The sequence below is a fragment of the Rattus norvegicus genome, chromosome 7 (genome assembly GCF_021556685.1).
Source record: "Rattus norvegicus strain SHRSP/BbbUtx chromosome 7, alternate assembly SHRSP_T2T, whole genome shotgun sequence".
Taxonomy (NCBI): domain Eukaryota; kingdom Metazoa; phylum Chordata; class Mammalia; order Rodentia; family Muridae; genus Rattus; species Rattus norvegicus.
The window spans coordinates 88,766,586-88,793,037 of record NC_141540.1 but is presented as its reverse complement, the minus strand read 5'-3'; the positions used below and the strand labels follow the sequence as shown (position 1 = coordinate 88,793,037).

Genomic DNA, 26,452 nt, shown 5'->3' with positions numbered 1-26,452 from the left:
GTCTAGCAGGTGACCTTCCCAACATTTGTGCATGACTTATGAAGGGTGGACTCACAGAGGCCAGTTCCCAAGAGACTTCATCTCAGCAATGCTTCATGAAGCAAATATGCCTTTCCTATAACTGCAATAGCCTAAGTACTTCTGAGCATTAAAAAGACTTATTGCAGATCAACATACCTAAAGATGAACTTTTATGAACTTATGTTGTTTATATGAATTAAAGATTTAATAATATTCATACTTTGATTCAAATAATTTTATGAAGAAAGTTTTAAGAGATGATTATACTTGTTTTGCTAGAAAGATGTAAAAAGTTAGAATCAAAAACAGAGTACACCCATTCCTCATAAATAGTAAGTAAAGACTTCATAATAAGGAATACACAAGTTTCCACAATTACATTAAAAAAAGAAATAGACTTGAGACAAATTTGTGATTAAGGAAAAACATTCATTATAGGTCAGAACCAAGGATGGAGCCGCAGGTGTGCACTGTGAGAAACTAAGGCCGTGTAAAAACTATTGATGTGAACTTACAATGAGGTTACAGAATGAAACACTGCTTTCACTCCTTCAACTTGTTATTCACATCCTTCTGTAAACCTCCATTTTAGTTATATATGAAGTAATTCTTTATTACCCAGAGAAATTTGGTCTAAAAGCTATAAAAAGCTGAAAGCAATAAAGAAAGATGGTGATGCTATCTCTGCTTCACCTGGTGTATGTGTCATCTGGGTGAGTGAGTTCTCACTTTTCTTTTTTATTTTTTTGGTTCAAAAAGAGTTAATGAGCCTCTTCTGTTGGCCAACAAGGGACTCTTGGTTGACTCACCAGGGAAAGGAGCACTAGCAATTACCTTTATTTAATTCACTGCTGGTAAACAGGATATGTTAAACTCCAGAAATCAGCACTTATTTAAGCACAAATAATAAGAATATTACAGGGTAAAAGACGAGTACTTTTTAAAGTATAAAGCTTTAAGTTCCCAAAGCTTATTTAGGCACAGAACAGTAAGAAAGAATTATGTTTCCAGCGCTTATTAAAGCATAAAATAAAAAGAAAGTTAATTTTCCAGTCCTTATATTAACACAAAACAGTAAGAAAGAATTAAATTTCTAGCACTTAATATAACACAGAGTTAAAGAGAAGACAAACTGTCCTTTAATAAAGCACAAATAGTAAGAGTATGAGGCCAGGGATCATTCATTCTTTAGCCTTTGTCCAATTTTGTGTTCCACTTCAGCTCAATCCCTTAATAGCCAGAACAAGGTTGGTCATCTAGCCCAGCCCAGCTTTGAACTCTGAATTCATCGAGAACCTCTGAGCAAGATGACTTGATTGTAAATGTGTGCCTGTAAACATAGCATGTATAACTGTATAGTACAGCACATGATTAAAGCAATACTTTCAGAAGAAGACTCTCATAATATCGATCACTGAAGACTCACAGAGTTATATTAAGTATTATGTCTTTAATTACTGCTGATGCCCATTGTCCATAAGAAACTAACATGTGATCTTTACAAAATCAGTTAATCAAACTAAATATATTTCAGACAATATATCAATTTTTGTGTTTGTTGTTGATGTTACTTTTCTTTAGACAGACTCTTGTTGATAAGTAAAGTGGAATGGTATTTGGATGATTTGAATACAACTTATGCCCTGATAATTTCAAGAGATCTATCTATACAGACCTCTATATAATACCAAATACCTAAAGCACAATGTGTTTGTACTGATATAAAAGCTTTATAAGAAATAGAAACCACTGTTATTTATTCATAGGTATTCATCAACACTGCTGACTCTAATTCAAGATAACTTCTGCCTCATTTTGTCTCTTATACTTCCATGTTCCCTTCTATGGAAATTTAAAATGTAAATAAGCTGTAAGAGCCTACAGAGTGAGTGGGAGGCTATAGAGTGCAAAAGTCACATGTGCAGAGAGCAGAAAGGACCTCCCTACAGCAGAATTCAGCATTTCTATGTAGAGAAAGATTAACTTAATGTGGTTAGAACAGAATTTGTTATGCATCCTGAAAATATCAAAAGGCTGCATTTGTATATATTGGAAATTAAAATCTGCTTTTTTAAAAAATAAAATAGCATTTAGGTCCAGGTTGGCAGAAGATGCCAGACAATGCCATCTTCTGCTACATATGCAGCCGGAACCATGAGTCCCTCCATGTATGCTTTTTCAATGGTGTTTTAGTCCCTTGGAGCTCTAGAGGGTATGGTTGGTTGATATTGTTGTTCTTCCTATGGGGTTGCAAACTCCTTCGGCTCCTTCAGTCCTTTCTCTAGTTCCTCCATTCTCTAGTTCTCTCACGCTCAGTCTGATGGTTAGCTGCAAGCACCCTCATCTGTATCAGTAAGAATCTGGCAGAGCCTTTCAGGAGACATCCATATCAGGCTCCTGTCAGCAAGTACTTCTTGGCATCAGCAATAGTAACTGGGTTTGGTGGAAACATGAGATAGATCCCCAGGTGTGATCGTCTGGATGACCTTTTCTTTGGTCGCTACTCCACTCTTTGTCCCTGTATTTCCTCCCATGAGTATTTTGTTTTCCCTTATAAGAAGTACTGAAGCATCCACAATTTGGTCTTCGGTGTTCTTGAACTTCATATGGTCTGTGAATTGCCTCTTGGGTATTCAGAGCTTTTGGGCTAATATTCACTAATCAGTGAGTATATACCATGTTTGTTCTTCTGTGATTGGGTTACCTCACTCAGGATGATATTTTCCAATTCTGTCCATTTGCCTATCAATTTCATGAGGTCATTTTTTTGATAGCTGAGTAGTACTCCATTGTGTAGCTGTGCCACATTTTCTGTATCTATTCCTCTGTGGAAGGGCATCTGGGTTCTTTCCAGCTTCTGGCTATTATAAATAAGGCTGCGATGAACATAGTGGAGCACATGTCTTTGTTATATGTTGGGGCATCTTTTGGGTATATGCCCAAGAGAGGTATAGCTGGGTCCTCAGGTAGTACAATGTCCAATTTTCTGAGGAACCTCCAGACTGATTTCCAGAATGGTTGTACCAGTCTGCAATCCCACCAACAATGGAGGAGTGTTCCTCTTTCTCAATATCCTTGCCAGCATCTGTTATCACCTGAGTTTTTGATCTTAGCCATTCTAACTAGTATAAGGTGGAATCTGAGGGTTGTTTTGATTGCATTTCCCTGATGACTAAGGATGTTGAACATATCTTTAGGTGCTTCTCAGCCATTTGGTATTCCTCAGCTGAGAATTCTTTGTTTAGCTCTATATCCCATTTTTAATAGGGTTATTTGGTTCACTGGAGTCTAACTTCTTGAGTTCTTTGTGTATATTAAGTATTAGCCCTCTCTCAGATGTAGGATTGGTAAAGATATTTTCCCAAACTGTTAGTTGCCATTTTGTCCTAATGACAGTGTCCTTTGCCTTACAGAAAGTTTCTAATTTTATGAGGTCCCATTTTTCAATTCTTGATCTTAAAACATAAGCCATTGATTTTCTGTTCAGGAAAATTTCTCCACTGCCTTTGTGTTTGAGGCTCTTCCCCACTTTTTCTTCTTTAGTCTGAGTGTATCTGGTTTGATGTGTAGGTTTTTGATCTCCTTGGATTTGTGCTTTGTATAAGGTGATAAGAATGGATCGATTTGCATTCTTCTACATGTTGACTTCCAGTTGTTAGGTACCAATCCACTAAAAACCAGTCAGAACGGCTAAGATCAAAACCTCAGGTGAAAACAGATGCTGGCAAGGATGTGGAGAAAGAGGAACACTCCTCCATTGTTGATGGGATTGCAAGCTGGTACAACCACTCTGGAAGTTAGTCTGGAGGTTCCTCAGAAAACTGTACATTGGACTACCTGAGGACCAAGCTATTCTACTCCTGAGCATATACCCCAAGGGTGCTCCAAAATACAACAAGGATCCTTGCTCCACTGTGTTTATAGCAGCCTTATTTTTTTAATAGCCAGAAGTTGGAAAAAACCCACATACCCTTCCACAGAGGAATAGGTACGAAAAATATGGCACGTCTATACAACGGTGTACTACACAGCTATCAAAAAAGTGACTTCGGGTTGGGGATTTAGCTCAGTAGTAGTAGTAGTAGCTCAAGGCCCTGGGTTCGGTCCCCAGCTCCGGAAAAAAAAAAAAAAGAAAAGAAAAAGGAAAAAAGAAAAAAAATGACTTCATGAAATTCATAGGCAAATGGACAGAATTAGAAAATATCATCCTGAGTGTGATAAACCAATCATAAAAAACCACTCATGGTATGCACTCACTGATAAGTGGTTATTAGCCCCAATGCTCGAATTACCCAAGAAACAATCCACAGACTACAAGAAGTTCAAGAAAAGGAAGACCAAAGAGTCAATGCTTCAGTCCTTCTTAAAAGGGGAAACAAACATATTCACAGGAGGAGATATGGAGACAAAGTTTGGAGCAGAGACTGAAGGAATGGCTTTTCAGGGCCTGCCCCACCTGGGGATCCAGCCCATATATGTACAACCACCAAACATAGACAATATTGGTGAAGCCACAAAGTGCATGCTGACTTGAGCCTAGTATAACTGTCTCCTGAAAGGCTCAGTAAGAGTGTGACAAATACAGAGGCGAATGCTATCAGCAGACCCTTGAACTGAAAACAGGGTCCCCTATGGAGGAGTTAGAGAAAGGATTGAAGGAGGTAAAGGGGCTTACAACCCCATAAGAACAAAAATACCAACAAACCAGAACTCTCAATGACTAAACCACTACCCAAAAGTACACATGGGTAGATCCATGGGTCCAGCTGAGTATGTAGCAGAGAATGGCCTTGTAGCGCACCAATGGGTGGAGAAACCCTTTGTCCGGTCAAGTCTGGACCCCTCCAGTGTAGGGGAATGTCAGAGCAGGGAGGCGGAAAGGCAGGGTGGTTGGGGAGAGGGAACACCCTTAGAGCAGAAGGTAGAGGGGGATGGGATAGTAGGCTTATGGACAGGATACTGAGAAAAGGAATAACATTTGAAATATATATAAAAATATCAAATAAAAAAATAAACTAAAAAAAATGTTGTCTTTTACCACTGGATAGTTTTAACTCCTTTGTTAAATATCAAGTGACCATATGTGTGTTTGTCATTTGAGTTTTCAGTTCTCTTCCATTGTCTACCTGCCTGTCTCTGTACCAATACCATTCAATTTTTATCACTATTTGCCACGCGCTATCTCGCCAGCAAGAACACGCGGGGACACACAAATCCTTCTGCAGCTAAAACGTTTATTGTATCTTAAAGAGAGGGCACCCTAGCGCGGCGCATCTACACCTGATTGGTCGCTTACCCATGATCTCATAGGCATACCCCGGAGTGGGCAAAGACCTGGCATGAAGGCACTCTTGCACATGCGCACACAGTTAACTTCCTGAAAGGAAGTCGGCTGGCGCGGCGGAGGCCAGCGCCATCTTGTAATGGTGAAAGCTATCCCGGCTTTCCACGTGGGGCACAGTGGAAACCAGCACCATCTTGTGGTGGTGAATGTTATTGCGGCTCTCCACATCTCCCCCTTATTGTTTTACTAATAAGAGGCTGGTCTAGGTCCCTGTAGTTACATCCATCCGCTGTGGCTCCTGTCTTAGGTCGTTCTTCTGTGTCACAGCCTTATCTGTCGAAGGGTAACCCTATCGCCACCGGGCCCTGTGTCTTAGATTGGTCTGTGCATGAGGAAAATTGCCCGTCTCTGGATACTGCAGTGCTGTGTGACAGTAACTGATAAACGACCTAGGGCGAACTCTATAAAAGAGACCAGCCAGAAAGTGAGTTAGTGGGGAAATCATGATCACCCTATCGCGTGTAATGAGGAAACCTCAGCAATGTAGAAGGGCTGATCAAAGAATCATTGAGTCTCTCTCATCCCAGTGTAATGGATCCACAAATCCATGGGGTGCAAGAGCAGAGAACTCAGATACCGACTAATTTTTGAGGATAGATAACCAAATTCCAGGGGAGGCCCCTTGTTCAATGGCCACAAGTGCTTGAGTGACAACGACCTTGTCACGTTTCTGTTGAGATATGAGTTTGCAAACCAACCATAGCATGAACAGTAATCCACAGCATAGGGCTGCACCAAACAGAGACACTCCCAATAAGTAGTGGGCACCTCATCTGGTTCTCCTCAGCTGCTACCACCAAGGGCCGTAGTCAAGCCGCTCCTATAATAAAATTTAGAATTCTCAATTGTTAGCAACTACTCCAGAAAGTTCACCCACTGTGTTTGCCTAACAAGAGATTGGGGGGAGGGTAAATCCAGACACTGCAGACACAATGGCTATAGCAGTAAATGGCTGCTACAATAGCAGCGAAAATAACAAGGTCTTTCCCAGGACAGTTCAGGATCAGCCATTCTTTTCTGGAACAACCAGCAGGCAATGGAACCATGTCTGAGATCTGCACAACCAGGGAAGGTTTCCCCAGTCCACAGCAGCTTAACGCAGGTGGCATTCCTGTGAAGCTACAGACTGCAAAATGACAACACCAGTTAAGGCAGCAAGAGTCACCAGGGGAATGAGGGGCCAGCAACGGCTGGAGTCCAGTCTTCTCCAGAAAGCAGCAGTGCACAGAGGGTCAGAGAGCAGGCCACAGTAGGACGGGACACACGCAGCGGTAACACTGACTGCAGCAACGCCAAAATCTCTGTGATGACAAAAGATGAAGGGGAAACTTCTATCTTCCTCTCAGGGCAGAGGAATGACTCTAGGGACCCGAACCACGAGAGCTGAATCTTCATGCAACCAGGATCAGCAAGTCTCACCAACCACCTCTGGCAGCTGGCACACTCTTGTAGCATCCTGTAGAAAACACAAACATTCCCTCTTCCCCATATAAAATATCTGAACAGGATCATGCCAATACGTGCATCTTTCTATTTCACCTAGGCAGAAGTATGTCCATTTGTAGGGTGCCATAAACTCTCAAGGGTTCCTTGGCATCCAAATTTTAAAATTGAAATAAAAGGAGCATTATTTAGCATACAGGGAAAACTCCCCCTTTTTATTTATTAAAATATTAGGAAGAATGAGATTTTTTGACTAATTGTTCCTTTGTAAGGCCTATAATCTGTCTGGTATCATTGCCCTCCCTTGTTAAGGAGCCCAGGCAATCTAGTTTGAGTTCTTAATGTCCTATAAAGTAACAGTATTTAGTGTTCTTAACCACTAAGCCATTTCTCTAGCACCTCACAAACTTTATTTACCTAAACATAAGCATTAATTAGAAATGTCAAAACCAGTAAAATATTGTCCAATTTCAGTCTTACTAGAAATCTCTGAGCTGGCGGGGTGAGGCTGGGAATTGAAAGTAAGCAAATGGAGTCTTCCTCTTTTCATATCAACTCCATTACCATTTTCAAAGAGCTGGGTCTATGGTTTTGTTTAGTTGTCTGAGCCAGAGCACTGAAAGGACAGTGAGTTGTCAGACAATTCACACTGAAATCATCACTCACTGATTTCATGTAGAAAACTTGTCTCTAGTAAAGCATTAAGTAATTGAAATCAATTGTAAACCACAAGCCACACATTGGCTCTCAGTATGTGAATTGAAAGCTTGATTTAAAAACAGTGGCTAAACCACGGAATTTAATAATCTGTGTTGAAGCAACAGAAACTCAAGAGAATAAACAAGTGATCCAATCATACATGTAGCCTTTTCATTAGATGAACCACCTATAGATACAGTAAGCACATTTCCTATGGGTTGTATGTGCAAATGTACAGGAAGTACAAAAGCATGTAAAGAGTAAAATTATCAATTTTGCCTGAAAAATTTGTATATGTAATAGGCCAAATATCAGTATTTTGAAATAACCAATTTACTGTTGTTTGGAATAAGGTATGTTTTACCAGGTTTCTTTTTAAAATACTTCCATGACTCTAGCCTACAATTCTGTATTAACACAACTGAAGCTTTATCTCCAATGAGGATAACAAAAGCTTAAGTCCTCTGGTAAAGTGAGGTATTTTGGCAATTAACATATCCTTAGAAGCTTAAAATTAGTTTCAAATATTCTTCTCTGGAGTAGTGTAACAGCTACTCCCCAAATATTAAAGCTCATTTTGAGAGCAAAGATTTGTAGTAAAAATTTCCATATACACTGAAAGATTCAAAGTTCTAACTTCTTACATTGACGAAGCAACAAAATTACATAATATAAGGCTATTAGCCATTCCTAATGATATCACTTTATGGGCTCTCTAAAATTATAAGCAAGCTCACGAAATGAAAGCTCACAATCAATCCTCTAAATCTATCTTGAAATGGCAATTGGAGTAAGCAAACTGGCTGTAATGCTCTCACAAGTTCCGAAACCTCATCAATCCTTTGTAAATCCTGTAACAATCTCTACCTGTTTGATTTTTTCTCAATTATAAATACGTTTGAGAGAGTCAATGTAACACTGGCAATCTTTAATCAAATCTTTAAGTTCTCCTTGTAACACCAGAGCACAACCACAACTTTGGAAAGTCACCTGAGTCCTAAGTATGTGACTAGGCAGCTGTTCTTGGGACAGTGGAATTAGCATCAAAATACAGATAGCTTCAGGGTAAACCACAAATTTGGAAAGTAAAACTCAACCTCTAACAAACTAGCTTCTAAAATCCAGTCTCCAAAACACCGCTACAAAGTTTGACTGTCAATTCCTATAAATGAATGCACGATGGTGTGGTCTCCAATACCTCAACAAAGAGACATTGTCCTAAATTCTTTTAGAAGCCTGGTTTCTAGAGTAAGAATTCCATAAAAATATTATCTCAATTTAGACCTGTTTCCCTAGGTTGGCTCATGCCACATGTTGTCTAGAATGACTTCGTCCAAATTACCAGTTTTATGTCAACTTTCTGTTACCAATGTTATACCTTTCTAACCATATCCAATAACTTAAAAGCCAATAATCCATGAACAAGGCATGTAGAGCATATTTATACATTTAGAACCAATGAGAAACAAAATTGAAGTGGCTACACATATCTTTAATATTTAGACCAAGCACCATTTTTACCTTTTTAGCTATGATTTTGTCACCTGTTGAGTCTAATAATCACAGTCAAAGATTTTCTAAGGGAAACAGCCATCAGTTTTATTACCATAGAAGCTGAGGAGCTGCTGGTGCCTTTAAGATCAGCTCGTGCAGATGCTCAGCCCCCCGGGCAGCTTCTCCAGCTGACCTAGACTCCTGGCTACAGGTACAGGGCTCTAAAGGCCTGATTGAAACTGTTTTTTATTCATTTGTTCCTTTTTTGAAACGAGTTAAAACCAAATCAAGGTGTGAACGACCAGCAGATAACGTTTTAGCCATTTTTTCTTTTGAACATGAAACATAAAACATTTAAGCAACAAGAAACAAAAACCACAGACATAAACTGACATAACACGTACAGCTTGGTGCACCAAGGACAGACAATAGACAAAGGGGAAAGCCTAGATTGTGTTCCACGAAAGGAACCCAGATTCCAATAGGAGTCAGCAGAGAGGTAGGATTTCCCCTTTCCTACCACTTCCACGGTGACCATCCACTCGAGTGGAGTTGATATGGATGATGGATTGTCTCAATTCCTGGACTAGTCCATCAACGTGTTGAAACCAAATTCCTGTAAGATACTGAGATATATTACGGGATATCTGAGCAGCACGTCTGACATTCACAAATGGTATGGAAGTGAAACACAGTCCTGAATATTTCCACTCACAACCCAATTACATTAACTCCATCAAGCTGTGCATGGGCATTGAGATGTCCTTTTGTTTGATTATCCTGAATAAATTTTCAGGTGGTCTATCTCTATCAAATCTGATCAGTATGACTCTGTGAAGCTCTTCTTCATAGCAAGCTGCCTCATCTTCTAAATCCTCTTCCTCAGAGGAGCCAAGCTCATCTGTCTCTGAGCTATCAAGCTCTAAAGCCTCTAACTCCTTTACCGGATAAAGGCTTCTCCTTTTCAAAACTTTTTTCTCCTTTCTCTGTTTCTCTCCCGGGGCGTTCTTTCCCCAACCTCTCGCTCCCTCAGATCTGAAGTCTTTGGAAGGGTCTTTTTGCTTATATTTATCTTTTCTCTTTGAGCTCTTTAATTTTTTATCCCGCTCTGTTTCTGACATGCTGCCTTGTAACTTCCCTAGCACTCTCTGTCCTGCTATTACAGTTGGGCAGCTCCCATCTTCCAGGCACGACCTCTGACGTTGTCTAGCAGCAGCCAAAAAATCAAAAACCAAAAGAGAAAGCATGAAGCCTGCTAAAACAATAACAAAAACTTCCGCCGCATCTTCTAGCGGGGGAGAGAAGTGAGACAGATCAAGACCAAACATATCTTTCAGAGCTTACCTAAAACACTGCAGTTCTGGATTCCCTCCGCGGATGGAGGACCCCTCTCTCGGCGCCTGGCGATGGTGTGGCATTTTTTCCCAGGTTTCGGCACCAGATGCCCCGCGCTATCTCACCAGCAAGAACACGTGGGGACACACGAATCCTTCTGCAGCTAAAACGTTTATTGTATCTTAAAGAGAGGGCCCGGGGTGCCAGCATGGTGCGGCTTATATACACCCTAGCGCGGCACATCCACACCTGATTGGTCGCTTACCCATGATCTCATAGGCATGCCCCGGAGTGGGCAAAGACCTGGCACGAAGGCACTCTTGCACATGCGCACACAGTTAACTTCCTGAAAGGAAGTCGGCTGGCGCGGCGGAGGCCAGCACCATCTTGTAATGGCGAAAGCTATCCCGGCTTTCCACATGGGGTGCAGTGGAAGCCAGCGCCATCTTGTGGTGGCAAATGTTATTGCGGCTCTCCACAACTATTGCTCTGTAATACAGCTTGAGGTAAGGCATGGTGGTTCCCCTAGATGTTCTTTTATTGTTGAGAATAGTTTTTGCTATCCTGGGTTTTTTGTTATTCCAAATGAATTTGTAGATTGCTCTTCCTTTGATGGCGATTGCATTGAATCTATAGGTAGCTTTTGGCAAGATGGCCACTTTTACAATTTTAATCCTGCCAATTCATGAGCATGGGACATCATTCCATCTTCTGAAATATTCTTCTATTTCTTCAGAGATTTGAAGTTCTTGTCATATAGATCTTACTCTTACTTGGTTAGAGTCACACCAATGTATTTTTTGTTATTTATGTATTGTATGTTATTGTGAAGGGTGTCTTTTCCCAAATTTCTTTCTCAACCTGTTTATCATTTGAGTAGAGGAAGGCTACCGAGTTGTTTGAGTTAATTTTATATCCAGCCAGTTTGCTGAAGTTGTTTATCAGGTTTAGGAGTTCTCTGGTAGAATTTTTGGCATCACTTAAGTATACTATCATGTCATCTGCAAATAGTGATATTTTGACTTCTTCCTTTTTGATTTATATCCCTTTCACATCCTTTTATATTCTAATTGCTCTGGCTAGAACTTTGTGTACTATATCGAATAGGTTGGGAGAGAGTGAGAATCTACTCTCTGATTTTAGTGGGATTGCTTCAAGTTTTTCTCCATTTAGTTTGATGTTGGCTACTGTTTTGCTGTAAATTCCTTTTATTATGTTTTGTTATGGGCCTAGAATTCCTGATCTTTCCAACACTTTTACAATGAAGGGGTATTGAATTTTGTCAAATGCTTCCTCAGCATCTAATGAAATGATCGTGTGTTTTTTCAATTTGTTTATATATTAGATTATGTTAATGAATTTCTGTACACTAAACCATCTCTGAATCACTGGGATGAAGCCTACTTGATCATGGTGGATGTGTTTTTGATGTGTTCTTGGATTTGGTTTGCATGAATTTTTTTGAATATTTTTCCATCGATATTCATAAGAGAAATTGGCTGAAAGTTCTCTTTCCTTTTGGGTCGTTGTGTGGTTTAGGTATGAGCACAGTTGTGGATTCCTAAACCAAATTGAGTGCCTTCTGTTTTAGTTTGTTGAATAGTTTGAAGAGTATTGGTATTAGGTCTTCTTTGAAGGTCTGATAGAATTCTGCACTAATCTCATCTAATTCTGGTGTGTGTGTGTGTGTGTGTGTGTGTGTGTGTGTGTGTGTGTGTGTTGGGAGACATTTAATGACTGCTTCTATTTTTTTAGGGGTTAGGGAATCATTATGCTTTAACTTAATCTACTATATCCATTAAATTAATCTACTATATAAACAAACTCAAAGGGGAAAAATATTTCATTCAATGCTCATAGAGCATTGTATCAATGGCTTATCTGATCCTGATTTAACTTTGGTACCTGATATCTCTCTAGAAAACTGCTCATTTCCTCCAGATTTTCCAGTTTTGTTGAATATAGGCTTTTATAGAAGGATCTGATGTGGTTTTTTTTGTTTTGTTTTTTTTTTTTAATTTCCCTGCTCTTGTTATGTCCCCTTTTCATTTCTGATTTTGTTAATTTGGATACTGTCTCTTTGCCCTTTGATTAGTCTGGCCCAGAGTTTATATATCTTGTTTATTTTCTCCAAGACAAAGTTCCTGGTTTTGTTGATTCTTTATCCAGTTCTTTTTGTTTGTACTTGGTTAATTTCAGCCCTGTGTTTGAATATTTCCTACAGTCCGTTCCTCTTGGGTGTATTCACTTCTTTTTGTTCTAGAGCTTTCTGGTGTGCTGTTAAGCTGTTAGTGCTTGTTCTCTCCAGTTTCTTTTTGGAGACACTCAAAGCTATGAGTTTTTCTCTTAGCACTGCTTTCATTGTGTCCCGTATGTCTGGATTTATTATACCTTCATTTTCTTTAAATTTTAAAAAGTATTTAATTTCTTTTTTTCTTTTTTGACCAAGTTATCATTGAGTAGATCATTATTCAGCTTCCATGAATATGTGGGAATTTCTGTTGTTTTTGTTGGTATTGAAGACTAGCTTTAGTCTGTAGTGATCTGATAGGATGCATGGGATTATTTTAATCTTCTTGTATCTGTTGAGGCCTGTTTTGTGGCTGTTTATATGGTCAATTTTTGAGAAGTTACCATGAGGTGCTGAGAAGAAGCTATATGGTTTTGTTTTAGGATGAAATGTTCTATGGATAGCTATTAAATCCATTTGGTTCATAACTTCTGTTATTTTCACTGGGTCTCTGCTTAGTTTCTGTTTCCATGATCCCTCCATTACTGAGAGTAGGGTGTTGACATCTCCCACTATTATTGTGTGTGGTACAATGTGTGCTTTGAGCTTTAGTAAAGTATCTTTTATGAACGTGGGTGCTCTTACATATAGATCATAGATGTTCAGAATTGAGATTTCATCTTGGTAGAATTTTCCTTCGGTGAGTATGAAGTATCTTGTCTTATATATTTTTTTTTGATGACATTTGGTTGAAATTCCATTTTATTTGATATTAAAATGACTACTCTGGCTTGTTTCTTGGTACCATTTGCTTGAAAAAAACTTCTAGCCTTTTACTGTGAGGTAGTGTCTGTCTTTGTCACTGAGGTACATTTCCTGTATGCAGAAAAATGCTGAGTCTTGTTTACCTATCCAGTCTGTTAGTCTATGTCTTTTTATTGGGGAATTGAATCCATTGATGTTAAGAGATATTAAGGAAAAGTGATTGTTGCTTTCTATTATTTTTCTTATTAGAGGTGGAATTATGTTTGTGCAGCTATCTTCTTTTGGTTTTGTTGAAAGAAGATTAATTTCTTCCTCTTTTCTTTTTTTTTTTTTTTTTTTTTTTTGGTATGGTTTCTCTCCTTGTGTTGAAGTCTTTTAAGTATTATCCTTTGTAGGGTTGGATTTATGGAAGGGTATTTTGTAAATTTGTTTTTGTCATGAAATATCTTGATTTCTCCGGTTATGGTAATTGAGAGTTTTGCTAAGTATAGTAGCCTGATCTATTTTTTGTGTTCTCTGTATGATATCTGCCCAAGATCTTCTGTTTTTTGAGTCTCTGTTGAGAAGTCTGGTGTACTTCTGATAGGTCTGCCTTTATATGTTACTTATGTCCTTAGAAACAAAGTTACACAGTAGTTGAAGTTGATATGTATCTTCAGACTAAAAAATTAGTCTAATAATTATTTGAACTTTAGAATTATTCAGGTGGAATCTTCCTTTCTTGTTTGTGAAAGTCATTTACTTCCTTGTTGTTCAATAATACCCTCTTGGGAAAAATAAAATTAGTTGTTGCTCTTTGTAGATATACATAATACATACATACATATTACTTTATGACTGGTTATTTGATCTCACATATTTTAATTATAAATATATTTTTCAGATTTATGATGGAAAAGATAAAACAACGCACCTGCTGGGTGCTTTCACGGGAGCGTCTATGAGAGGGCTGACTCTGAGCAGCACATCAAATCAGCTCTGGCTAGAGTTTAATTCTGACTCTGAAGGGACAGATGAAGGCTTTCAACTCGTCTACACCAGTGAGTACTTTTAAGAAGTAAAATTTGTTAACAAGTATATTTATTTCTAATTATTGCTTCTAGAGTTCACAATTTCTGTAGTTCTGTATTTCTACATGAAGCTAAACAATTTTCTTATGTATGAAAAATTTTCATTTCAATTGGCCATTGATATCTACATCATCTTTATCTATATCATGTATAGAAACATAGTTTCTTTTTACAGATGTGCTGTTTCACTTAGATTTTTGTATTTATTCTTTCATCCTCTGCACCCCAACAACAACCAAACACATGTTAAGACATATTTAAGCTCCCAAAATATCTGTTGAACTTCAACTGAACTTCAAGATACATTATAAACATTTCCCTACTGATGCTTACCAGCCACAGATACCAAATACTTTAATGCTTTAAAAATGTGTAACTATTATACGATTTATCTATTGCTTCATTTTTAAACTTCTTTGCAAATAAATTATGCATAGAAATCCAGAAAACCATTTCTCTTCAACATGTCATTGTACATTTTAGCGGAAAATGACAACTTTTTACTTCTACATGGAAAATTAGGATGTAGGCTAAATACTGACTTAAGATATTTTGATACCTGCATAACGTTGAAACAGGGTACTTATTAAATGTAAAAGAAAATAGAGTTTAGATATGGGACAGGAGTAATGGATCAGCAGTTAAGAGGATGCAGGTTGGATTTCCAACACCCATTCTGGTTAACAATCATCTGTAACTACTGTCCTGGGGGCTCTGATGACTGCTTCTGATTCCAGAGGCACTGCAACACAGCATCATTTGCAAGTAACAGACCTATACAGAAAAAATGAAAGTAAAATCCCTTAAAATGTTTGGAAGCATTAAACAGTTTGTGAATTAAAAAGGTGTGCTTAAAGAGTTAAATATATAAGAAAATAGAAGACCTTGATTGGATACTTAAATCTTTATATCTACTTCAAAGCTACCCTCTCACACCAAAGTTTGGTACATATGTGTGTTTCCTTTACAGTTATTCTAAATTCTTTCCAAATTGTAAAGCAGATTAGATCCTAGCATTCACACTGAGATAATCAAAACAACAGAAGGTCATTTAATTAGCAAGGCTCCAGTGAGGTTATATACAAGGTAGTAGTAAAAATATGTGTCATAATTTATCGAAAGAAATGGTATAAATGTTCCTAGAAAAGAAATAGAATTAAGGAAACATGCACATAGTAGGAGAAAATTGTAGCATTAATCAAGACAGCCAACACACTCCAGGTTATTCTCACATATCCATTTCATCTCATTGTTTTCTTTTGATCTCAAATAAAATATTATTGATGCCTTTATTAGTAGTAGTACTTTATGTATGTATAATTTATATATGTATATATATATATATATATATATATATATATTTGAGTTAGTCTCACACAGTCATGATATATTTATATTATACCTGGAATCAAAATATCTTTAATTTATTTCTTTACAGTCCAGTCATTATCCCCCTCCCACTCTGCCTTAAACAACTCCTCACCTCATTCCTCCTCCTCTATCAGTACCCCACCCATACCCCAGTCTCCAAGAGGATGTCCCCACATCCTACCCCACCTTACCCATCCCACCCTTCCAGACTGCCTCACTCCGTGGGGCCTCAAGTCTCTCAAGGGTTAGGTGCATCTTATTGCACTGAGGCCAGACTAGGCAGTCTTCTGCATATGTGTCAGTTGTCTCTTACTAGCTAATGTATGCTGCCTGGTTGGTGGCTCTGAGTCTGAGAGATCTCAGTGATCCAGGTTAATTGAGACTGCTGGTCTTCCTATGGGGTCGCCCTCCTCCTCAACTTCTTCCAGCTTTCTCTCATTCAACCTTAGGGGGTCCCCAACTTCCATCCATAGATTGGGTGTAAGTATCTGAATCTGTCTTTGTCAGCTCTTTGCTGGGACCCTCTGAAGGTAGCCATGCTATAGGCTCCTGTCAGTAAGCACACCATAGGATCAATAATCATATCAGGCCTTGGAGCTTCCTCTTGAGATGAATCCCAAGTTGAGCCTGTCACCAGACCTCCTTTCTCTCAGTCTCTTCTCCATTTTTGTCTATTCAGCTCTTTAGACAGAAACAATTCTGGGTCAGACTTTTTGACTGTGAGGTGGCAACCCCACCCCTTCACTTGATGCCCTGTCTTTGTACTGGAGGTAGACTCTGAGTTCCCTCTCCCCACTTTTGGGCATTTTTATCTAAGTTCCTCCCTTTGATTCCTGAGAGTCTCTCACCTCCCAGGTCTCTGGTACTTTCTAGAAGGTTCCCCCACTCCCAACCCCTGAGGTTGCATATTTCCTTTCATTATGTTGGCCCTCAGGGCTTCTCTTCCGTCTGTCCCACCAGCCCAATACCTGAGTTCATCTTTGTTTTACAAACTATTTTTAGAAATTGGTTAGAGGGTCATTCATGACTTATGAAGTCTCTAATACTCAAAGTATGCTTCATAAACAAATCCTTTTAGCTCTTACATTTGTAGTAATTTTTATTTATTAAAAAGAAAACAAATATTATTGATAATTGTTTATGTCATCTTATCAAAAGCTGACTTGGTAGATGGCTATTATTCATAGCCATGATAATACTATTGGGTTAAATGGTCTCCTGCCATTTCAACTCCTCACTTTACTTACTAAAACTCCTAGTATGGAAATGTTATAGTCTCAAGGGAAAACTTCAAATATATTTGGACTCACTTACCTCTAGTTTCTTGCTTGCAATGATTCAATAATGCTGAGAACAAAGCCATTCCCAGTTACATGTTCTCATTATAGTCAGGCAAGAGCTAATTTTTAATGCCTTCTCTTGTATACTAGCTTTATGAATGTACTACCAATTATTCTATTTAGGTTCTGTAATTTAGTTACTAACATGTTATTGACTCTGCTAACCATGAAAAATAATCAGATGACCCATCAACTTTAACTTTATTCTTAGTGTATAATTTACTTAATGCAAATGTGAGTAGAAAATAAGTACATTACATGGAAGAGCAGGGATATTCCATATGGTTACATGTCCTCAGAACCACTGAGCAGTCACATCATGCATTTGCTTCACTCTTTAAATATTAAAATTAAGCAGGCAATGAAAGAAGCATTGACTATTGGTGCATTATGTAGTACAAAGTCAACCAAGAGAAATATCATAGAAATATCTCTTAATTTTGTAGCTTGCATAAAATACATTGAATATAGTTTCTTTTGCTAGAATAAAAATGTTGTTATTATTTTCAGGATTTCATATCATCAAAACTTTGTACTCTTTATTTGAATACCTACATTGAATCTGTACATTGTTTAAACTTTATTTCTGACATGTTTCAGACCTACTGGTGAGTTTTAAATTTTTAAATTGTTTAAAAGAATATTCACCTGTGTTTCTAGGACATAAAAAAGAAAATTAAGAGAAGGTATTCTAGCAGAAATCTGTAAGTCAATTGCACTTTCCCCCATTCAAAGCACTTTTTGGTAATTCAAAGTGAAATCTGGAAACTATATTCATTAGATGTTCTTGCTGGCAAAGACCTGTCTTTGAGTTCTGCCAGTTAGAGACAGACCTTGAATAACTGAGTTAATAGAATCAATGAAGTTTTTATTCCAAGGGAAGCTATAAGCCAAATGTGATGCTGACAGTTGCCTGTCTTTTTAAGTATTCCAAACTTCCAATTTGCTGAGAAGTGTGGATTATTTTCCACCTTATACATCCTTCAACTTACAAACTTTTCAAAAACATCGAACTGGTTGAATATCAGCTACTAACTTGCAACCACTAAATGGCTTTAATTTTCTTGACTAGGTACTAGTTGCAGTTAAAAACAAGCAACAACCACAAACATCTCTAGAGGCAAAAATATAATAAATTTAAAGGAGACATATTAAAAGAAATCATTTATGTGTAAAAACAAACAAACAAAAAACACTCCGTGAAAAAATATTTTTCCAGCCATCAATTTATAAAAAGGCAAACAAAAAAATATGGGCAAAATACAATATCACAGAAAAAGCATATAAATAAAAATTTTAAAAGGTGCAGAATAGGAAATGTTAATGGCCATTTTCATGTAGTGACCTAGGAACTATTAATTGAAAAATCAGGTGGGAAAGAAATTTAGTAAATATAGTAAAGTTTTTGGAAGTTTTAAGAATCTACCAAGTATAGAGTTGAATGAAATAACCTAAAGTCTGTGGTTTAACAAAATTAACAGTCAGTCAAGGCTGAATAATATGTGAGAATGGGCCACATCTTCATGTTCTGTGAAAGACACAATACCTTTAGCAGGACTTTCTATTATGCTGGCTGGCAGATCAAATTTAGGAAATTCTGTCAGTGACTAATTTTTAGATATGAACTGTCTACATAGAATTTAAACCATCATCAAAAAAAGAAAACCCTAAATGTACTGGAAAATGAAAGGGTAACAATTTAATAATTTCTCTATTTTTGTTTAAAAACTTGACTTCAAGAGATTTGAAGTTGTAAGAGAAAACCTGTGTATGGTGTCATGCTCAATATGTAGCCATAGTCTGATGGCATGCAGATTAATTAGTGATGAATATATATGTTTTATTAGATTACTTAGTGATAAAATGGAATTTAATATTATTCTTCAACATTCCTTATCCCCTTCTACTCTTTATTACATCTATAATAAATGAAATCAACAGAGCACATGCATATGAATTTGAAGTGTTTCCTCTTAGTTAATTAAGAAGAAAATTTATAATCTTATAAGAATATAATCTATACTATAAGTAGATTAGTAGCTCAGTAATAAGTGATTATTTGACACACATGAACATATATAGGGATATATCTCTAATACCATGAAAATTAAATTTTAACTTAAAAATAAAGTTTTAAGTGAAAATTTTTACCTTGCAAAAGTAAGGAAATACATTAAAGAATTCTAAAATAATACTATTTTTAAGAATAGCCCAATTATTAAGTATTTAATTTTTATTTAAAATTTCTCACACTATTTTTTATATTTTTATTTCTGAAATATCATTTATCAGTTCTGTGTTCCCTCTAAACTTTCTCATGTGCTCATAAAATCTTTGTTGGTTAATTTTAAGTACATAGCCTTTATTTTCATTAACTAAAGTTACCCACATATACGCATTCCTAAATGTAACCCCCTCAGTCTGTATACTGTAATTCATATGTCCATTTCAGGGATGACCATGTGATATTGCAGTTATTGTGCTCTTCTCTGGGGAAGATGATTTCTCCTGCTCTCAACATTCCTTCACTGTGGTTTCTTGTGAAAGGTTGATGCCTTGTGTTCTGTCCCCTAAGTTGAAATGTTTGTTTTCCCTACTTACCTCACAATAGCCTATAATTTTCATGAGACTACATAGATTTGATTCTAACATTATTAGTAGATATGGTCTCAAAACAAATTCCCTCAACCACTGGCTCTTCCAATCTTTCCACTACTTGTACCTTGTCCTCAGAGCCTAGGGTGTGGGAGAATTTCGTACATGCATCAAGTGAGATTAGGCTCCAGAACTCTACATTTGGATTGGCTGTGGTTTTCTATAATGTTCTATAATGGTTTCTATACTGTTGTAAAAGGAGAAGTGATGGCTAAACATGTTTGTAATTTATAAAGACAAATAATTTAGCATATCGTTAGGTCTTTTAGCTGCTTAGTGAAGGAGTAGTTTTAAGTACTCCTCCGACCCCACCAGCCCTCCGTAGTTGGTAGATTTCTGCACCAGGCATGATTTGCCTCTAATCTTAAATTGGATTAGAGAGTTGCTGCTCTCCACCAAGCTATGATGGCCACTACCTCACCCTTCAGGCTATCATACTATGGTAGTCATTAGTCATTGTTCTACTTCACAGACATCATATTGGATGAGACTGTTGTTTGCTTCCCTCATTGGAAACTTGCAATTTGCCTTCACATACCATGAAAACTAGGCCTCAGGAAGCATAGTATATATTTTAAACACATTCTTTTGCCTTATTCAACTCCTCTGAGACCTTCCATCCCTGCTTTCCCCACCAAGTTCATGTTCTCTCTCTGTATCTCTTGGCCTCTCTCTTTCTGTTTCTGTTTCTCTCTCTCTCTCTCTCTCTCTCTCTCTCTCTCTCTCTCTCTCTCTGTGTATGTGCATGTGTGCTTCTATAATAAAAGAAATTTAAATATTAGTTTCATTTGTCTCCTTCCATTATTAATCTTTTATTGAGACAGTTTCAAAATTTATTTAATTAGTCTACATTAAAAAAATTTTGGGAAGCTAAAGAACCTTTTGTGTAGCAACTTCATAGTTATTATTCGAGATCCTGTGGTATTCATAGCCTCAAGTGCAGTTGAGTAATGGAAAGTTTCTTAAAGATTCTAGACAATACTCTGAGAAAATATGAAAGATAAAATGTTACAGAAGCTATGACATTGTAAAGCCATTGCTGAGGCCTATATAGACCTGTTTTTCTCTAGAATGCCCTGTTCCAGGTCATTATAACAAGATGGGCTATAGACTAAAATAAATAAGTGGTTATAAATAATCCATTCTATTCCTGTGTGTATAGACCTCTATTAAACCATTTCTCTGGCATATATGCAGGAGAAAGTTCACTCCTCAGTTTCACTATCTTTAGACACCATTGTCCTGCAGGTAACACTTTCCCAGGTATTCTAATGCTAGTGCATATGGACCAATTCCTTATAAGTATAAAGGACAAAGGAAAACAAATAAAAAAATTAAAGAACAATACAAAAACCCTCACAAACTGTTTACAGAGGCTTTATTTTGTTTCACATATATAAATGCAAGAAAATGTGCTATATTGTATTCAGATATTGATATATAGAAAAATTTATGTGAAAATAACCTGATTAACATATTAAAGATTTCAGAAGAGAAAAGACAAAATTAAACAACAACAAGATTTGGGAGGGTAAATAGCAAATTGCTTTTATTTTATAATACTTATGTATTTTATGCTATTACTATTAATAAGAATATGTTAATAGTGCATTGGTATGAACGCTGACCTAAAGGAAATTAAGTATATGTTAAAATATGTTATAATTTGTTAGGGAATATTCATTCAATTTTTTAGATTTTTAAATAATACCTTAAAACCAATGAGAAATAAACAAATCTCTTACATGGTAAGGTAAACTCTCAGCTTAACTTGTAGAGAAACTTGGAAGCATATAGGCAATGTCCATTTTGAGTTCATTTTTCTGGTCTATAAATTTTTGTTTCATTACACTATTAAATTCTACAAGTTACAGTGAGTACTAGTCACATACTTGAGGCTTCATTCAAGTCTCTTTAATTGTCAGTGTTAACTGAGCTTTCAGTGAAAAGACAGTTTTGAATATTTATGAAAGAGCAACAATGAGTCTATGAAATTGAGCTAAATCTTTAGCTTACTCAGAATTGCCTATGTGCATTTCCCCCCACAAAGAAATCCTTTATAAGGTACCTTCATTTGCAAAAACATCTTCATTTATGTCATCACCAGCAATTCCCAATCATATTCAAAGAATGTTCACATTAAGGAAAAATGAGGTAGATAATAAATCTTAAAAACAAAGCTTGATTTATATTTTGATTTGAAAAGAAATATATAATAAAACTCAAAAGAAGCTTGGTATCAAATCCCGGAGAGAAGACTCTGGTCTAGTAGGAAGAATGCAAATGTGTCATTTTTGATTAGAGATATTTTAAATATGCTATTAAATATACAGATCAGATCAAAGTAGGGTGTCCATGAAAATTAGTTTTTACTCCTGCAGTGTCTTCTGCTTACAATATTTATTTGCTTGCCTACATGTGGTGGTTTGGAGTCACTGACAGCTGCCCTCTGTTGCAGTAACCTCTCCAACCCAAATAAGTCCACATAAAGAAAACACAACTCAATTAATATGAATACAAGTTGTGGGCCTTGATTGGGCAGATTTACCTATATACTACTTTATTCCCCTAGCTATGAGATCCTTTATAACTTGCAGTTTCTCAAGGCCAGACGCTTCAGCTCCATCATTCTTCCACCTCCCCTTCCTCTGCAAATCAATCTCTCTCTCTCTCTCTCTCTCTCTCTCTCTCTCTCTCTCTCCCTCTCTCTCTCTCTCTCTCCCCAACCCCCAACTCTTCAGCTCCACCTTCTCTTTCCCTGCCTGGCTTTCAACTTTATTTTACAAGTTAAAATGGGGAGAAGATTCTGATGAAGTCACCTGAGTACTGAGTACTGTTAGGCAGCCCTTCTTGGGGAAGGGGAATTAGCATGAAAATACAAACAGCTTCAGGGCAACCCACAACACCCTCTTTTATGATTTTGAAGGTGCCTACATTTTCAAACAACTGGGGCCATCACCAATTAATCCAAATATGGAATATTCGAAGCTTTTATTTTTTAATTCTATCTCAAAATTTATTTTTGAGCAATTAGTATGACTTTAATTTACTTTCATGTGGATAACTTTTTCCCAAATCCTTATTCATTATGTAAGGCTCAAAGTGAGTCTTAACTACCCCAAGACCCCCCAAGTTATACATGAGAATGGAACTCAATGCAAACACAAGAGGTTTATTTTCTCAGCGCTTTGGGGTTAACCCTCAATCAGCCCCCTGTGGCAAGTGACTAGAAGGCAACCCTGCCTGGCTATAACAAACAGTTTTTATATTTTTTAGGGATACAAGTTATATCAGCAAGGTTACAGTTTAAACTTACTGCCTAACCATATTGACCCTTGAATCTATTGGCTAGCAAGCATATGACATGTATTCGAACTCTATCTGGGACCAGAGGGTCAGATGACTATCAGTTAGTACATTCTGCAGTTTTTCAAAAATGTCCCTGCTCCTCCCAAGAACTGTGGGTGGAGAATGGAACCAGAGGTAGGAAGCTGGTACTTGGCCTAATCTTGACCTGAGGAGGTGAGTGTAAGTGTGGCGAAAGTCCCTTGGGTCCCTCAATCAGAATCATGTACATCTGATATGTGCAAGATTTGTAATGTGTAGGCACTGTACAAAGAAAAATAAAATAATACCAGAAAATTAAGAAACATAGTAAGAAACTAAAATTTTTACATGTACTCAAGTGTGCAATACTGATTTGTGGCTTAAAAAAGAAGACAATTTTTTATCCCCTAGGAGACACTAGACCCCTTGGCCAGTCATGTTATCTGAACCTATATCAATTGTCAGAGTAATTTAGTACATACATAAACATACAAGCAATTTGTATGTTCCAATAATGTATAACTTTAATAGTGTGAAGTAATAATTTAACCCTGGTAATCCAAAGTATGTTTGCTTTCTGACAGGCATTCAAACGGGGGATTCCTGCCATTCTTTCATGTGATTCAGTAAATTACAATATTGCTTCAAATTCTCTACAATATATTTGCTTATATCATTGATTCATAATTTAGGATATTTATTAAAATAAAAAGAAAAAAGACATATTAGTAAGGTCTAGAAGTGCTCAACTACAGAAGTTGCTGATTCTACAGGCCTTCTAGCACCTGACATTCAATATGGAAGTTCTCAGAAACCTTCCATATAAGATTTCAATGAAAATTCTACTGCATAAACCTATGAACTATATCATTGTCCAGTGGTAACTACATAGACCCTCAGCTCAACCTCCTCCTCTTAGTGTTTAAGTAGCTAGAACTGCTGAAATTTTGAACACTTTAGTCAGATGATCAGTTCCTTTGCCATATATCCTTCTTTTAGTCTAAGAGAAAGAGTATTTCTGAGCTAGTCTAGATTTTAAAAACTGACAGAAGTCTCTGTTATTATAACTCATAGCGAAAGAATTCAGACACAATATGAAACCAGGAGGAAGATTTATTATAAAACAAAATGAAAATATACGTCACAGTGGGCAAGCATATCCTAGAATGGAATCTCATACTCAACCCCCATCTGTTCAAGTTTTAATAACTAATATTATGGGCAAGCTAGTTGGTGGGTGGATTATTTATGAATTAAGGAAATGTAAAATTTGGAAATGCCAAGACTATTCAGAATCTCGCCAGGATTTATTTATTTATTCCCCTTTTCTGACAGCCTTTGGCAAATTTATAATAGGAAGCATTGACTTTGCTAGTCTGATGCTGAGGAAATGCCATTGCAGTGGGACAAAACAAAAGTAGCCATGGTCTCAGTCAGACTCCACAGGTTCCAAGGATCCTGATGTTTTGAGCCAAGGCAAATATAAACATATCTCTCTTTACTGCATGCTTTACTCATTAGTTACTTTATTATTGTATTGGTTACGACATATTAGTTACTTTTCTGTTGCTGTAACAAAACACCATAAGGAAAAGGAACTCGAGGAATCAAAAGCATTATTTTGGCTTGTAATTCCAAAGGACTAGATTTCATGCATAAAGGGAAGAAGGCAGGGAATAAAAACTAGCTGATCATATATACTTCTTGAAAAACAGGAAGTGAAGAGCATCACCGTCAAAACCCATGCCGGTGACACAACTCTACCAGCACATCTATACCTTCTAAAGATTTCCCCAAATAGTACCATCAACGGAATCCAAATATGCAAACACATAAACACCAGAGGAACATTTCTCATTTAATCACCCAGACTTCTTATATTACAATACATCTAAAGCAGCTATTATTTTTTTAAAGAATTTATTAATTTGGTGTTATGACATCACTGTTAAGGCAACCAGGAACTTCACACTATGTGCTATTACCCAGAGATATAAGCTATATCACTAATAAACCAAAATAAAAGTTCAAGATTTCTTTAGCAACTTCTCTTGCTCTCTCAGGTTTTGAACTTTCGCATTGTGAAGACCCAGGCATTCCACAGTTTGGATATAAGATCAGTGACCAAGGCCACTTTGCAGGCAGCACCATCATCTATGGATGCAATCCTGGCTACACTCTCCATGGAAGCAGCCTTCTCAAGTGTATGACCGGGGAGAGAAGGGCCTGGGACTACCCTCTGCCTTCTTGCATTGGTAAGATGCTTTTTTCTGATTCATACAAAGTTTGTCCGTGGGATGATATTAACATAAGTCTACATAAAATACCCGTGTTTCAAGTAGTTCCTTCCACATAAAACTGAAAAGAAATTAAAGAGCGTAAATTCAGCCCAAGGAATGGTAAAGTACATGAGTCCTTTTCTTAATCTGACCAGTGTGTGTACTTTGGGAACTTGCTGTGGTCTGTGTGAAGTTATCGTATTTCTGCATTTGATAAAAAATTAAACTCACTGTAAGAATGTTATGTTTCCATCATGTGCATTTTATTGAATCTCATTGATCAGCTTTGTTTTGATTTAAAAAGCTCAGTGCCCTTTTCTGAATCAAAATGAATGTAAAAAGGGAAAAAAATATTGTCAGTAACTTTAAAAGCACCTTGTATGTGCAGAAGCTGCTTTGAAAAAATATTTGAAAATATATCTGTTGCCTTGAGTATGATAGCATGAAAATAAATTGCAGTATGAAAAGGCCTGTGAAGAGCATAGATAAGATATATCCCCGACCTGAAGCTACAGTGATCATTACACTTCTAGTTCTTGTTCGCTTAATATCATTTTATCCCTATTTTAAGTCAGATAACAAATTAGCATAGGGGCATGGGAGGATGAATTTCCAAATATCCAGATACTATTGTTATTCGTGTTGGTCTATTACCTCCAAAAGATCAAAAAGTTCCATTTCAAATAACAGAATTACAAAAGAAAGCAACAGTGTAACAAACCTTAGAACTGCTGTAAGGAGCAGAAACACTGACTCCCAAGCCACTCCAGACTGCATTTTGAGGAGACCATTGTGTCTTGCCAACAGAAATAAAAATGAATGCATTTTCAAACACAGTTTTACTTAAATGCACAAAACTCCATGCATATTTAATCTTTTTAAAGTATAATATTTTAGATATACTTTTGTAACTTTCAGCGGTTCATTAAAACATTGATCTTGATGAGACAAACAGGTTTTTCCATAAATCAGCTATAATCACAGTCCTTCACTGTCATATGATATATATATATATATATATATATATATATATATATATATATATGGTAAGAAATTAAAAATATTGACGTCAATATTGT

At 36.9% G+C, this 26,452-nt stretch overlaps 1 protein-coding gene across 1 annotated transcript in view; it reads left to right on the top strand.

Moving 5' to 3' along the window:
- Csmd3 (CUB and Sushi multiple domains 3) overlaps nt 1-26,452 on the top strand; it is a 1,310,498-nt gene that overhangs the window by 927,910 nt on the left and 356,136 nt on the right. Inside the window, exons 24-25 of the mRNA XM_087559497.1 lie at nt 14,215-14,371; nt 25,158-25,349. Coding sequence (XP_087415623.1) covers nt 14,215-14,371; nt 25,158-25,349 — 349 coding nt within the window. The remainder of the gene's footprint in view (nt 1-14,214; nt 14,372-25,157; nt 25,350-26,452) is intronic.